At 48.1% G+C, this 14,704-nt stretch overlaps 8 protein-coding genes and 1 non-coding gene across 9 annotated transcripts in view; 4 read left to right on the top strand and 5 right to left on the bottom strand.

Moving 5' to 3' along the window:
• Window positions 1-972, bottom strand: part of MGYG_06199 (AGC/PKC protein kinase) — a gene marked incomplete at both ends in the record, with an annotated part of 3,992 nt that extends 3,020 nt beyond the window's left edge. Inside the window, 3 exons of the mRNA XM_003171606.1 lie at window positions 27-103; window positions 168-437; window positions 540-972. Of these exons, the coding sequence (XP_003171654.1) occupies window positions 27-103; window positions 168-437; window positions 540-972 (780 nt within the window). The remainder of the gene's footprint in view (window positions 1-26; window positions 104-167; window positions 438-539) is intronic.
• Window positions 973-1,748: 776 nt separating this feature from the next.
• On the top strand, window positions 1,749-2,261 carry MGYG_06198 (hypothetical protein; the record flags this gene model as incomplete). Its single annotated transcript, XM_003171605.1, has 1 exon — window positions 1,749-2,261. The coding sequence occupies one exon, from the start codon at window positions 1,749-1,751 to the stop codon at window positions 2,259-2,261; it is 513 nt and encodes a 170-aa protein (XP_003171653.1).
• A 427-nt stretch (window positions 2,262-2,688) lies between these two features.
• On the top strand, window positions 2,689-3,155 carry MGYG_06197 (hypothetical protein; the record flags this gene model as incomplete). Its single annotated transcript, XM_003171604.1, has 2 exons — window positions 2,689-2,999; window positions 3,062-3,155. The coding sequence occupies 2 exons, from the start codon at window positions 2,689-2,691 to the stop codon at window positions 3,153-3,155; spliced, it is 405 nt and encodes a 134-aa protein (XP_003171652.1).
• Window positions 3,156-3,165: 10 nt separating this feature from the next.
• On the bottom strand, window positions 3,166-4,580 carry MGYG_06196 (hypothetical protein; the record flags this gene model as incomplete). Its single annotated transcript, XM_003171603.1, has 3 exons — window positions 3,166-3,774; window positions 3,853-4,376; window positions 4,457-4,580. The coding sequence occupies 3 exons, from the start codon at window positions 4,578-4,580 to the stop codon at window positions 3,166-3,168; spliced, it is 1,257 nt and encodes a 418-aa protein (XP_003171651.1).
• Window positions 4,581-5,094: 514 nt separating this feature from the next.
• On the bottom strand, window positions 5,095-6,132 carry MGYG_06195 (hypothetical protein; the record flags this gene model as incomplete). The annotated part of the gene is made up of 2 exons (XM_003171602.1): window positions 5,095-6,070; window positions 6,092-6,132. 2 exons carry the CDS (start codon window positions 6,130-6,132, stop codon window positions 5,095-5,097), a joined length of 1,017 nt encoding a protein of 338 aa, XP_003171650.1.
• Window positions 6,133-7,213: 1,081 nt separating this feature from the next.
• On the top strand, window positions 7,214-7,308 carry MGYG_10559. Its single transcript has one exon. It is a non-coding gene; the product is annotated as a tRNA-Asp (tRNA).
• A 292-nt stretch (window positions 7,309-7,600) lies between these two features.
• On the bottom strand, window positions 7,601-8,101 carry MGYG_06193 (hypothetical protein; the record flags this gene model as incomplete). The annotated part of the gene is made up of 1 exon (XM_003171601.1): window positions 7,601-8,101. The coding sequence occupies one exon, from the start codon at window positions 8,099-8,101 to the stop codon at window positions 7,601-7,603; it is 501 nt and encodes a 166-aa protein (XP_003171649.1).
• A 1,148-nt stretch (window positions 8,102-9,249) lies between these two features.
• MGYG_06192 (serine/threonine-protein phosphatase 4 catalytic subunit) lies at window positions 9,250-10,663 on the top strand (the record flags this gene model as incomplete). Its single annotated transcript, XM_003171600.1, has 2 exons — window positions 9,250-9,266; window positions 9,343-10,663. The coding sequence occupies 2 exons, from the start codon at window positions 9,250-9,252 to the stop codon at window positions 10,661-10,663; spliced, it is 1,338 nt and encodes a 445-aa protein (XP_003171648.1).
• A 696-nt stretch (window positions 10,664-11,359) lies between these two features.
• Window positions 11,360-14,423, bottom strand: MGYG_06191 (nitrogen assimilation transcription factor nirA; the record flags this gene model as incomplete). Its single annotated transcript, XM_003171599.1, has 5 exons — window positions 11,360-12,551; window positions 12,619-12,984; window positions 13,057-14,023; window positions 14,090-14,144; window positions 14,232-14,423. 5 exons carry the CDS (start codon window positions 14,421-14,423, stop codon window positions 11,360-11,362), a joined length of 2,772 nt encoding a protein of 923 aa, XP_003171647.1.
• Window positions 14,424-14,704: the final 281 nt, after the last annotated feature.

Below are 14,704 nucleotides of genomic sequence, written 5' to 3'. Positions count from 1 at the left end.
AATCTCGATCCAGCAGCATGGTCAACATCTCTAACGGCATGAATTTTCATAGTTAGATGACCCGTCAGAGGCTTGCGCATGTTGGGGGCATTCAAACTATCATCTAACAAAAACATTAGTAAATCAGACGTAAGAAAAGACCATGAAGCATAGGGAAAGTATCTAACCATCTGGGTGGTCCGATGCACTCTCGATATCAACGTGAAGGTCCTCATATCGCTTCAAGGCCTGTTTTAGGAGCTGGATCTTTTGGTTGCTCTCGATTCGTCTGCCTTCTGCATCTGCTCGACTTTTTCGATCGCCCTCATCTTGATAGAGCCGCACCATCTTCTCGATACCAGCTTTATACTGTTTCTCAACACTCAATTTGAACTCAAGCTGTGACAGCATAAGCTGGATCTTGGGCCCAAGATACGGAGTATCATATTTGATCAAATCTATAAAACCAATGTCAGTCAGTAAAACAGTTAAAATAAATAGATGAATAAAAGAGTAATAACAAAGCTGGAAACCAGGCCCTGAAAAAAAAAATTACTAACCTAACTTGCTGAAATTTGGACGTGCCTTGGGCACGGAGGCGTCTGGACGAGGGTCGTGGAAAGGCGCCCGGGGAGGCATCATGCCTGTTCCACCCTGACTGTAGCCTCCCGGGCCAACATCGCCGTAGCCGCCTTGATCACCACCACGGTACGAGGAGCCGGCGTCCTTTGGGGGTAAGGGCGGGCCTTCACCAGACCCTCGCGTCGCGGTAGGAGAAGTATTCCCACGGCCCATCTTTCGAAGCTGAAGCTCTTGCATCTTCTCCTCGAGATAAGCAATGTTCTTCCGTCCATCCCGTATGTTGGCGTCCACTCGCTGCTGTACAAGCGGGTTATCAGTGGACTGTCTCATGTTTGTCGCGGCCGCAATGAGGGCCTTCTCCCGATCGATCTTGCGATACACGGTGGCGATGAGCTCGTCGTCGCCCTCCATGTTTGTGGTTTTGAGCGAGGAGACAGCTTTATAGTCGTGTCTGATAAGTTTGTAGCACTCGTCTGAGTTGCTAGTTCAGCTAATATAGGACAAACTGTATACTCGCAGTGCGTGTTGTGGTCCTGTGTCTCGGGGTGCGGGGGGTTAGGATAGCGAACAGGGCCGCCGAAAAGCCCGGGGGAACGCAAGCGAGCTGCTCAACCAGATCAGCTAGGGACCATGAAAAATGAAAACTGTACAATTTACAATTGCCTGGAGGAGGGGATCCGTGTTTGAGACGGAGATCATGCGCTTCTAGCGGGTGTCATGTATCCCCAGCGGTCGTGCAAGAGGAGTGCTCGAGTGACGTTTTGTATGTAACTGGACAACACCAACGGAGCGACTGGCCTCTACGACGGCACTGCGAGAGAAGAGCGTTGTGCAGCGATGCCAGCTGCTGTTCCCGCGGTCAAGTAGTGAAACAGTAAAGGGAGAGATGGTCGAGTTACGCCTGCTGGTGACTCTCAGGTGGTCATCTCGAGGTCGTGAGGGTTGGGTTGACGCTGGGTGGTTTTTTCTGCCTTCGTCCCTTTAGTTTAGTTCAGTTACTTAGTTAACTTAGGCAGGGAGGGGAACAAAAGAGCCGCAATATTTTCGTGGTGGGGAGTGGAAAAGAGTTGCTGGTTTTACGCTGAAAGCCACACGGCCTGTTAATTATGATATATACGAAATATTGTGAAGCGCATATCAATAAATATATATATACACCTTTTGTTTTCATCCCTGTCTAGACATCTATGGGATGTGGCTGTCGAGTGGTGAGGTTGTATGTTGGCTTCTACGGTAGGGCTGCTGCTGCTCAACCCCTGAATAAATTCAGCAAGTCGCCCTACTGCGGTAATCTGTCCATCTGCAAGCCCTATAGTAAACAAATACATATAAAATATTGCACTACGATTTGGGATGGTAAAACCACTGTCCATCATAACCTGATACCAGGTAGGAGAGACTTGAGACTTGAGAATATGTGTCCAGAAGTTACCAAGCAAACGGCAGCACGGATACTGTTTACTGTGCCATCTCGGTTCCACCCAGCAAGCAAGAAGAATGATCAGCGAGTTAGCGAGATAACTAGCGAGACTTCGGCAGCTTCATCCTCACTCAAGCAAAGCGCTCCCCTTTTCCGTCTTTCATATCTGGGTGCGTTAATACACAGGCCACTCGACGGAGTAGATCGATTGACAGGGAATTTGCGGGAGCAAAGAATACTCTCTGCGAAGAAGCCGATATGTATGGAACCGTCTCAGTGACATGGACATATGTCTCGGAACTTGTGCCGCTGCAGAGGGGGAAAAGCAACCATAGAAAGCTGATCTCCCTTCTGTGTACTCCGTACTGTACTCCAATGGATGTACTCCGTATGACCAAGTAGAAATCGTGCTAGAAAGTCTTCCGCACCCGCAGTAGCATCCATCACCGTCCAGATAAAGGCCTTCTTACTTTCTCCTAGGCACAACCGCTTGTTATTTCTATCAACTTCTATGTTCTTCCGCTTCGTCTTCGTCTTCTTGTTCCCCCTTAATAACAAAAGAAAAAGTAGAAAAGTCTTGGCGTTGTATTGTTTATCCACGTGACCACACAAGTGAGCAAAAGTTGTTGGTCATTTGAATATATCTGGTCGATCTCTAGAAAACCAACTGAAGGTACTCCGTAACAGACTTGATATCGGTCGGAAATATGGGTAAGCCGAGGAGGAAGATGTTGGCCACGGCCGAAGAGACGCTCTATCCGCCGCCCGCACTCGAGGAAGGACAGACAATCGCTAGGGTCGTCAAGGCAACAGGAAACAACATATACTCCGTCGAGCTGCCGTCGAAGGAGTCGATATTGGTGGAACTTCCAGCTCGTTTCCGTTCTACCATCTGGATGAAGAGAGGCACCTTTGTCGTCGTCGATTCCACCGCGTTAGAGGAGCGAGATAACAAACTCTCTGGCGAGATTGTGAACATAGTTAGGGACGATAAGGCGTGGAGAAAAGCTGATTTCTGGTTCGTCATCAACTTGTAACCCTTATAGATCAACTAGAGTGCTAATGTAGTATCACTTGTAGGCCGAAGGAGTTTGTGAAGAAAATTGTCGAGGACAGTGATGACGAGGAATCCACCGTTGGAAAGCTTCCCCCCTCGGACGACGAAGAAGTGTGATGGTCGCCCGTTAATTTCGACCGTCGACAGGATCTTTGGCCTCGCTTTTGAGTCTGGCCGGTCTTTCGTCTTCAACTTGTTTCCCCCAGAAAACAGCCATGACTTGAAGTGCAAGACAGCCCACTACCGTCATCGAGCTTGCGTTTGTGCTAGGATAGACATTCCATGCCCATTCCTGCGCGGCCCATAGGACAAACATAAGAACTGGGTGGAGGCCGCTTTTCCACAGTACCAGGGGGGATACCCACGCAAGATATGCATAGAATTGGTAGTGCAAACTCCGTGCACAGAGCAGACCGATAACCATGGATGTCATCAAGGTTGTAGCAACATAAGAGCTTGATATGTTGCATTGCAGGCTTCGTCCACGGAATGCTTGCTGTACCAGAGATCCAAGGTTCTTGTTTGCAGGGCGGATCCAGACAAATCCCAGGAAAGTCACCAGCAAAGATATATGCACCGCTAGTAATGCGACTGAGAAGGGCCTAGACAAGAATAACTCTTCCCCGACGAACCGCCAATTCACGGTCCATTTGAACAGGAATTGTCGAGTAAACTCAAATGCCCTTGAGATGTAACCCGTCGGGTTCTCTAGAAGGAAGGGCAACCCAAGCAAGACCTAGAACAGAATAAATTTAGTCATCTACTTCAATAATGTATTCTCTAGATGTGTAGAGGATAATCAAACGGAACATACCTGTAACAAGACGGAAAACACACCCATCCCTAGCGCTGGTCCAAATCCCACGGCAAATGTAAGGATAATCGCAATTGCAGGAGCAACAAGCAGTCCTGTCATCTTGATACTTACGCTCAGCGTCCATAGCAGAACAGCGGCATACCACTGTTTTTGAAGCATCATGTACATCGCGGCCCAGACGAAACCCACAGCAGGGCCGTCATTAAACATCCGCAGCATAAATATACTGTGTAGTCTTTTTGAAAGCACAAGAAGAGGGTATACATACGGCGGAGCACGCACTGTTCTATAACATGCCATAACAATCGCCAAGAATATAAGATATAGAACAGCGAACAGCGCCTGCGCAAGCGGTATGTCACGCCCCTCGTCCGTCACGTTATACAAAGCGGTATAAGTGTATACATGGCCGGCAGGGTAAACGAGAGGTCCCGTAGATCCTTTAATAGCTGTGTAGTCTCGTTCACCGGAAAGGTATAATTGTATGTGTTGCATGTAGGTAGACCAGTCGATTTCAGTGTCTGGTTTGGACAGCTATTAGTTGGCCGGGTACGTAGAGAGATCGTGGAGTTTTCCCAATGACGAAGAATCCAGTACCTACATGGCACTTTGAAAATGATAGCAGCACATAGGCATGCATCGAACGCTAGCAGTAGCGGGCAAATCCATCTTGAGTGTTTGGGGTTTGTGAGAAGATCCAGCGCGGTGGTGTATAGCCGGTTCATAGTGAGGGCTGGCGAGAGCGCGATATACGTGGAGTGTTCTGTGTCAGAGTAAATTGCCTGTTTTCATAGCTTGTAGAGCCAACTAAACTCCAATTGACGTGGTAGTACTGAGTATTGCCGTGGATGGTCAACGGTCTTGGTTTTTATCAGGATGATCGCGTCAACACAAAAACTCAAAGCTTATAATAACTTCTTTTATGCTTAACTAACTAGTTGGACCCATATCAAAATATTTATTGTGTTGAAAGTCACAAACACTATAATAGTTATTCTTTTACTACAGCTTCTGATCTTCTGATAGCAGTGGAAGATCTTTAACTACCTAGGTAAGCCGTGCAGTTGAGTTGCTCAAAGTACTACATTTCGGATGCAAGCGATTTTTCAGTTATACCATCGGCGCTTGGAGAGTAGAATGCTAATTATTATAGATAAGGGTATATATCGTTTAACATGTCAATCACACATACATAAACGTCATAAGGAAAACATAGAAAAGTGGCTCTTAATAGTATGTTCAAGGAAGTTCGTGAATTATCGTTCTAGGTTCTGCTGGGAGTTCGACCACCCTACCACCTCCTTCAAGCTCTGCAGAAGGCCCGTGACTATCACCGTCCAGTTCTACTCTCTGGCTAGTAGAAGCTGGTTCGAGCTCTGCTGGATGCATGCCGCTTCTGTACGGAGGCGTCCCCCGTGGGGTATACTCAGGGACGGGCATATGGCTATCACTGCCGCTCAATTCCATTCTACCCTTGGGTAGAGGGATGTTGTTGTCGTGTTCTACCCAGGACTTTGACTTCGGTTCGACGCCCACAACCTCAATGATCAGCCGATACCGCTTGTGCAGTCTCTTCTCTTCCTTCTTGTCGATTTCTCCGCTACCCTCGCTATCCTGTGAGCGATCTTTCCCTTTCCCTTTTTTCTTCGTACCAAAAGACATGAAGGAATCAAAAGTTCCGCTGCTGAATTTGGAGCCTTCTTTCGTCTTTTTCCTGGGGAGGGCCAATCTGACGTAGATTCCTCTAGTTTTGAAAGCAGTGCTGTTCCAGCGTTTTAAAACAGTGACCAATTCACCTTCCTCTTGCAGGTAGTCCTTGACTTTGGTCTCGATTGACATGGCATTGACAGCTTTCCCAGCATAGTAGCCTGGAGCAGCACCAAATACCAGCAAAGGTACCGCGCTTACAAGGCCAACGCTTATCCCAACAGTCCAGGCGGCAATTTTCTCTGATGTGGTGAGCGCAAAGGCCTCTACCATCTCGTCACTGAACTGTTTCCATTCAGCGGGGGGTACATTGTTCTCGAATAAGCGCTGGTGGTATAGGAACCCAGACTCGACAGTAGACTTGATTGTTGGAACTTCGAAAATGTTCGGATTTGACTCTGAGAACGTTCCTGGGGTAGAGACCGAAGGTGACGTCGGCGATGACGAAGACTTAGACGTTGGCGATATGGGCTTTGGCGACTGACATCGACGTGGCTGAGTCTTTCCACTTATGGACTCGTCACTTCACGCAAATATTGTTAATCTCGTAGTCAAAGAATGGACAGCCATTGTTATCGAACAATGCTAATAAGAGTGACACTAACTCCGATGATCCTCGATCTGGCTGCGAAGTGGAAATTCCCACCTCCTGCCATCCGTATCCCACATCAGCGACATTCTCCGTAGATATTACACTTGGCGGGTGATATCTGGCTTACCTTCCCTTCCATTGTGTATGGGTTGGCTGTTTGTTACTCGTTTTACGAGTTAAACAGCGAGTTCAGGTATATGTTAATGCCGGGGTGATAACTCGCTACTCCACGGACGACGCCCTACTCAGAGCGCCAAAATCCAGCCTTGCCAGGCGAGAAGGCCGAATTTCATATTGTTGCCTCAAGATTCCGGACAGACGGGAAATTCTTTGTCCCCTGGCGAGCCAGAGCGCTCTTCTTATTGTTGGCCGGGCCTTAGCTTGACGGCATGATTTTTAAGCCCAGTACGTCACGGATGATAATCCAAAGGGTGAAAAAAAAAAAAGAAAAACTCCCCGCGCCATGGGTATTGTGTTCAAGATGTTGTTTGATTAACTCCGTATCATCACAGTGACTAATTCGGTGCGCAAGGCGGCATCATGGTTACCCATGCAGTGCCGGTCGAGGCTAGGGAGCAATACTTCAGCGCAGAGAAGTACGTACTCTTTGTATCTCGGAGAAGCTAAAAAATGCCCAAACTGTCCATAGTTCGGAGTAAGTTGATCCTTCAAGAAACGATCATGATCCTTGGCTTCTGGATTCCCTTTCTATCATTTTTGTCTGGGTTGGACCGTATTTGAAGCCTGTGGGAATGAATCGCGTTACTGGGATTGGTCGATGACAACAGTCCAGATGCATGTCAGGGGTTGCAAGGCTGGCCGTCAGGGCGTGGAGTTTATCTCCACCAGTGGAGAGAGCGGCCTCGTGCTACCATACATTGGCTGTCTCCTCCCATTACCATTATATCTCCTGGATAGCAATATACACAAGGAGGTTGTGCTGATAGTTGTATATCAGACCTGTGGTGCTGTTCTTGTTTCTTTCTTCCATTTCCGTTTCCTTTTCCGAGTACCTCGCTCGTTGCCCAAAAGTCTCCACTGGCTCCTCTCCTTCAACAGTCCTTGATGGTCTAGTGGTCATGATTTCCGCTTGTCAATTCTCGATTAGAGAATAACAAGCGCGGGAGACCGGGGTTCGATTCCCCGTCAGGGAGTTCTTTTTTTTTTTCTCGTCGTTACCTGTTCTTTTATGTTTCTCTGTCGTTGTGAAGTAGGTAGTTAATAGATAGAGACGAGAACTTTGTGATTACTTGTGTGGTGATAAGGCACCATTGTAAAATATAGTCTATCTATCACCCGGTTATAGGACAAATGTTCTCCGTGCCAGTGCATGCACCCAACATTATGATACAGTATTTTATTTATACAGATCGCTGCAGTCATGAGATAACAACCAGTTTGGTTCCATCTCTTGTTATATGATGTTCAAGATATAAGTCGATCACATCATTCTGTGTTTCTCTTCCATTGGATATCGGTATTGGGAGACTCTGCCTTCAATTCATCACTTTTATCCGCACCGAATCCGAGAAGTTGGCCCAGGATACCCTTTGGCTTTGGTACTGGACACTCCCGCGCAGTTTTCTCAAGTTCTTTCGCCTCAGCTTCCATATACCTGAACTGCGCCGCTTGTTCTCGTAGTTCCTGCCCAACTGTGGGTGTCTGACTTATGATGTTCGTGGTTGTAGAACCGAGCAACGACTGCCCAGCCAATTGATCTGACGGTGATGACGCCTCGTCGCCGGCAGGAATGGGATCTTTCCGTCTTCTCTTCCGCCTTATCTGCTGTCCATCTGCGGTCACTATGATCTCTGAATCGGCCAATGCTCGTCGTGGCGCGGGGCATGGAAAGACGTGTGGTACGCCGACTATTAGAAGAGATGCGAGGAGCGTTGCTGTGAAGAGGGACATGGTCGACCGCGACCGCGGATGGAGGTGTGACGACATTGTCAGTTTAGAGGGATAGGAAGAGCGTAGTAGGCACTGTTATATTTTCGTATATGTCTTCGAATGCTCCATACTCTTCTCGCGTTGAGGTGCCGTGGATGTTCCGTCCTGAAGGTGTCCTGCACCACTCAATTGCGAAGGTAGCGCGATTAACCACTCGGTGGAGGCCTGGATAATTAGCCAGGCGTATCTAGATGGCCATATAGGTCCTATTGACGGGACAATGGCAGATGGCTGGGTGTTCAATATGGCAAGGAGGCCTTTCAAGTTGACTTTTCTCTCCAGCCAACCAAAATCCGCCTAAAGTGAGCAACTGTCACGTGATTAAATTATGGCTTCAGGGCGGCTTTTGGGTCTCAAAAAGCCCTTTTGATGGAATATAAAAGAAGATGGGGAACCATGATGATGCGAAGGAGAGATAATATCAATTCATTATTGCGATGTGTGTGCAAGCGAGCGCGAGACTTCTTGGTTTTGCCTACTTTATGGTGAACAGTGGACTTTCCCTGGGGTGCAAATGTAAGTGCATTCCGCCTCAAAAAAGACATTCACTCCCTTGGCGGACGCCCGATAGAGAGTACTCCGTACGAGTAGCTAACCGCGGAGCCAGCGTCTTATGCATCGCGCATCGAGAGCAGAAGCGTGTCAGGCTGGCCTGTTGATCCCTTAAGCGGCGCTTGGTAAGTTTGCTAGAGAACCTTGATCTTATCTTATCAATCGCGCCAGCCGCCTGCTGCCCAGGTGACTAACGCCTAAAATAGTTTGCTAGCTAAACCACGGATCCCAAACCAGCCTCGCGTTTTTCTTCGCGCCACTGATGCTGCGTAACTGGCCTGTCTACCCCAGATCAACCAGCAGATGCACATTCCCTGCATTCCGTGCCAATTTAGGTTCCATCAGCTTCGTGTGCGTACCGAGAATCCGTTTATCCCGTTTCCCTGCGATAGAAAGATGAAGTCCACGGCTCTCCCAACATAGCATAACTTAAGTCCTGAAACCACCCCCTCGTGATACCATCACCCACTCCTTACGGGGCACAAGAGTCGCAGACGAGGACCGGAAAAGTCTTCAGCGCTAGGGAAGCTGTCAGAATAGTAGACGCCGTTGGAAAGTCACACGGGGGTGTTTGTGCGGTTTTCGCCTGACAGATGAGCGACCTAGACAAGTATATCAGCCTTTTATCCCCTCCCCTACCACCCTGTTCGCCTCCACTGACTTTGCCTTTCTCTCTTCTCTTCCAGGGCCATTGCGCAGCTGCGCTCCTGTCGTCCTATCCCCGAACACCAAGTGCGAGAACTCTGCTACAAAGCTAGAGAGATATTAATTGAAGAGGGAAATGTTGTTTCAGTTGATGCACCTGTCACCATCTGCGGGGATATACATGGCCAATTCCATGATTTAATGGAACTTTTTCGGGTTGGAGGCGACGTGCCCGATACCAACTACCTGTTCATGGGCGACTTTGTCGACCGTGGCTTCTACTCTCTCGAATCTTTCCTCCTCCTACTCTGCCTCAAGGTTCGATACCCAGACCGCATGACGCTCATCCGGGGTAACCATGAATCGAGACAAATCACGACCGTGTACGGATTTTACGATGAATGTATTAGAAAATATGGCAACGCCAATGTCTGGCGGTACTGTTGTGAGGTATTTGATTATTTAGCGTTGGGTGCCTTGGTTTTGGGAGCAAGCACAGAGTTATCACCGTCGGGTCCAGTTGTGACCCAGGCTGGCGCTGGGGGAGAACAACAAGATACCCAGTCGTCTGCCAATTCGGCTGTAGAGGATGACGATGAGCTGGAGATTGAAGTGTTGAATTCAAAGGGTGAAGTTACTTTAGCCTCTTACCGGAAGACGAATCGGGGATCCAATAGTATTGCACATGATATCAGAGACGTCTCGCCGCCAAGAGACATATCATCCGCTCCTAGCAACACACCTACCCGTACTGGGCCTGCGGGAACTGGTGCTACAGGAGACAGCCTGGGCAGTATATCAAGCAATACCGGGGCAGTTCTCTGTGTCCATGGTGGCCTTTCACCTCTGGTGGATAGTGTTGATAAAATCCGGCTCATTGATCGGAAACAGGAGGTTCCTCACGAAGGTGCCATGTGTGATCTTCTCTGGTCAGACCCAGACGAAATTGAAGGGTGGGGGCTAAGTCCTCGTGGAGCCGGCTTTTTATTCGGAGCAGACATTGTTAAGCACTTCAGCTACAAGAACGATCTATCACTCATTGCGCGCGCTCATCAACTTGTCATGGAAGGGTTTAAAGAGATGTTTGACGGCGGCATCGTCACTGTCTGGTCTGCCCCCAATTACTGTTATAGATGTGGCAATGTTGCTGCTATACTTGAGCTAGGCGAAGATGCAAGTAATGGAGGCACCATTGCACGGAGTAATGGTGATTATGGGCGCAGCCTCGGTGGCCGGGCCGGGATGCTTGATGCAAAGAGGGTTCCTGGCCCAGGGCGACGGTACAGGGTGTTTGATGCTGCTCCTCAGGATACCCGTGGAATGCCTGCTAAAAAACCTGTTGCGGATTACTTCTTGGTATGAATACGTTTTATTATTATCCAACTTTGAATTTTAGAGACCACTGGCTAACATACATATTCTTATGCTGGATAGTGATTGATACCTTTTTCTATCAATTACATTAATACAGCCTGTTTTTTTAGCGTTTATAGTTTTAAAGGAGCATGTTGATTAACTAATGAACTCATCGCCTCAGAGTACACCATGTAAAATAAATACGCAAAGGTAATGCTGAGCTGCCATTTATCTATAAGACGCGGTCTTACCATTTTATCCAAATTGATAATGCATTAGAAATAACATGCTGCCGGCAACTTGTGAAATATTCTCAATATGGTGAAAACCAGATAAAAGGACTTGCGCCAGTATTTTAATGGACAGAAGATAACCACCCTTATCAAGAACTCCTAGCTATGTCATAGATAATGGACATAATCCGGCCAGTGGCACCGTACTGATGATAACATATGGCAGTAACGAGGAAAAGTAGCCACAGAATCCCCTACGTGGAATATCACGAGGAAGAGAAAAATAGCGAATAGGCTATACGAAGAAAAAGTGGGAGAGAAAGCACATGCCAATGGAGCAGATAGGGGTATAGATGCTAAGAACCCAGCTCGGGGTATATGTTGTATATATTGAAAAAGCTATATGTGCGACAGCAGGTAAAACCATAATGATGCCCTCATGAAATTCAGATCATCAAACCACCAACGGTTAGTAGAACATGTCGCCTTGCTCAGAATACTCCCCGTCACCTCGTTGAGGCATGTAGTTGGCGATATTCGGGTGGGTGGGGTTACTATGAGCTGCGAGGAATTCCGTGTTGAAGTTTCCGGCAGAAGTGATTGGACGAGAGAGACCAAGAGCCGCCGCAGTAGGGAGGAGGCCTTCAATATGCATGGGTTGTTGGCCGTGGTTAGTGTAAGGTTCAGTGGCCTGTATTGAGGGGCCAGAGTTGCTGGCTGAGGTTGGAAAATCCATAGTGTTACCAGGGCCTTCATTTGGAGTGCCCCAGTTGCTAGACCAGTTATCCATACCTAGAGCGAGGGCGTTCTGATCTTTCAGCCACCAGTTTTGGCTGGCTTGGAGTAGCTTGTCGGAATCTATAAACGTTGGTGATTGGGGGAGCGCCATAGGGAGATCATCGCCAAGGGTTGGGGTAGAGTTCATCGGGGGTTGTGGTATTGTTGATAGCTTCTGCTTAGCTAGGGATTCGTTACTTTTCGAGGGCATTGCGTCTTCTGCACGGCATTGCTCCCTAGAAACAGATGGTGGAAGCTGAGTAACTTCGTCTGGATGAGGAACCTGAACTGGCGTTGGATATAGGGGAGTGCGGGAGGTAGTTTGAGCATTCACTACTGCGGGCATTTTTGACGGTTTGGCTGGTTCAGATGTAGGGGCATGCGTTGCTTGTTCTGGCAAGTGAATACGGTCATGTTGTTTTGGTGATGCCCCTGATGATGAAGGTGACTGCATTTGTTCCCAAGAACTGGTGGACCCGAATCTGGCACGAGACCGCTCAATGACAGCTACTGCTTCCTCTGGAAGTTCGACTTTCCACCTCTTCGATAGTAGGTCTAAGATCCGTAGAGTTCTTCGTGCACATAGCCAACTTTCAGCAATCTCTTCCAAGTGTTTGAGTCCATGTGCAATGTCCCGTTTGGCGGACTTGTCTGGAAGGTTAAGGAGATGAATGGTGCATGCAGAATGGGCGATGTATACTGCAAGGTTGCAGATCTGCCGTAATCCGTACGTGCGCTTGTATAAGCGTAACAGCTTTGAGATAACAGAGGCTCCTTGGGTGCATAGTTTCCTAGGAGAAACATGAGCTGGTAATGGGGAGGTGGACTTCGTGTATTTCAAAAACGGACGGTAAAGATGTATGAATAGTAATTGGAAGAACATGCTATTGGGGCGGTTAGCAAATGGGTGGAGTAAAAAAAGGATTCGGAAGATTGTGGATCAAAACATACTGCATAAGAAGAACTTGGGGTAATTGGCCATCTTTGGGCTCCATTTCTGGTGGTAGTGCTTTACGCCATGCCTCCAAACGGGTGTGAAGTTGGGTTAGCCGCCTCAGTTCCTCTTGCTTAGCAATTTGCTTTGATGGTGCCGTATTGTAAAATGCAGCTAGCAAGTCATTGCTGATTTCGCAAAGTTTGGATATTTGCAGTGCTACAGCCCTTGTCCGTGAAGGCTGGCTATAATCATCTGAAACGCCAGAATCCGTATATGGTGACCAGATTTCTGAGTCTTCCTTGGGGAAAACATCGAACTTTGGAACGGTGATATGAGACCCAGACAACTGTGGTTGGCGTCCGAGATAGTTGGACCAGCACCTGCTTATGTTAATGCATGCTCTCTCATGAAAGGGCAATACACAGGGGTTTTTGTAGAAGAAAAGAACATACTTATCAAATAAGAAACAGCCCCAGAATGTAATTCTGCGAGCATCAATGTCCTCCGCTGAAAGGTTGTATGAGCCCATACCAGCTGAATCCACATTTAACCCAAGGTCATAGGCCATACGGAAGCTCATTCCGCTGTAAACCCATCCAGAGCCCTCTCGGCCACAACCAGCCTCTCTCACTGACATAATGGCAAGAGCTTGTACTGTGCATAGCTTTGCTTTCGTATGTTCATCGTTGTCTAGGATCAGCCGTTTTGCTTCCTTAAAAAAGTGGTCTCCAGAGGTGGATGAGTCGTTAGGGTCCTCTCGAGAGGCTGGCCAGGCACTGAAATGACATCCTAGTGCTAGCATTGCATTGACAAGCAGTGCAGAACAATACTGGCTTGAACGCCCCAACATGAAATCACGGTAAAACAGCTCCTTGGACAAAGTTGTGAAATAGGCATAATGCCATGTGAAATACATGGTAAGGAGGTGCCGAATAAGCTCCTTGTTTTCCGTTACAGTAGTCCAAGAGCTGATGTAGTCCTGTTGATCCGGCCGGTCCACAGAGGATTCTGCTTCTGAGTATAGTTCATCGTCTTCTGAGAGCTCAGGCAGGAATATCAAGTTTGATGTCCCTCCTACATATTTCACGGCACCATCAAGCCTCAGTTCACTTACCTTGCCGATAAGTTCAGACTCAAACTGGGGAACGTCACTGAAGGGGGACTCTGCTCCAGTAGACACAGTTTTATTATCATTTGCTGCAGACCCCAGCTGCTTTTGTCGTTTCAATATGGATTCTGCAACCACTTCGAGGTCTTCCGCAGCCCGTATCTGCCGCACGAGATCGGGGACATCATCTTCATCGTATGTAAGGATCGCTTGCACCAACGTCTGTAGAGTGGTATTGCGGTTCCTAAGGTTGTCTATGTCCTGTTTATACACTCCTTTGCGCCGGTGGTCCGAATTTGGATCATATACACCTTCAATATTTAAGAGATGTCAATCAATAACCGTAGATAAACGGTCCTGTGAAGGAAAATGCGTACATGGAGTATGGTAGACCGAAGAGCAAGCGGCACAGCTGGGAGTGTTTCCGTCACACTGTTAATGGCCGAACGATAAAGCGCAGGTTAGTATATCGAGCTTCTCCATGAAGTGATGCTCAGTGGCCAAGAATGATAGACAGACCTTAGACTTCCGCTTGCGGCAAGCAATGCATGCTGTCGACACACACCGTCTCTTGACCGGAGGAGTATTGTCGTCTTTATCCTTCTTCTCCTTCTCCTTGCCCTTCCCTCTCTTCGCCTTCGCTGTCTGTTGCTGCTGAGGTTGCGGCGCCGACGCCTCTGCCGTCCCCTCCGCAGCAGCGTCTTCCGCCATTTCAAATGACCGCCTGAACGGAGTCTATTATCCAGCCGACTGACCCAGGGGGATAAGGAAGAAACGGAACTGAAGGGATTACAACTCTCGCTGAGAGATGATTCGAAAGAAGAGGTGGAATTTGGTTCTAAATAACGACGTCAAGGCACGGCGCGTGAGGGACGAGGAACATAGTTAAACGCAGTCAACTAATCTAGTTATCAGGCCGGGACAGTTCGACTACAAGCGACCTCCGTCGACGTCAGCATTCGCAGCAGAGGTGAAAAGAGAAGGCCATCCAG

Source organism: Nannizzia gypsea, genomic scaffold, assembly GCF_000150975.2.
Source record: "Nannizzia gypsea CBS 118893 supercont1.5 genomic scaffold, whole genome shotgun sequence".
Taxonomy (NCBI): domain Eukaryota; kingdom Fungi; phylum Ascomycota; class Eurotiomycetes; order Onygenales; family Arthrodermataceae; genus Nannizzia; species Nannizzia gypsea.
Note: the sequence above shows the minus strand (reverse complement) of the source record. Positions and strands in the feature narration are given on the sequence as shown.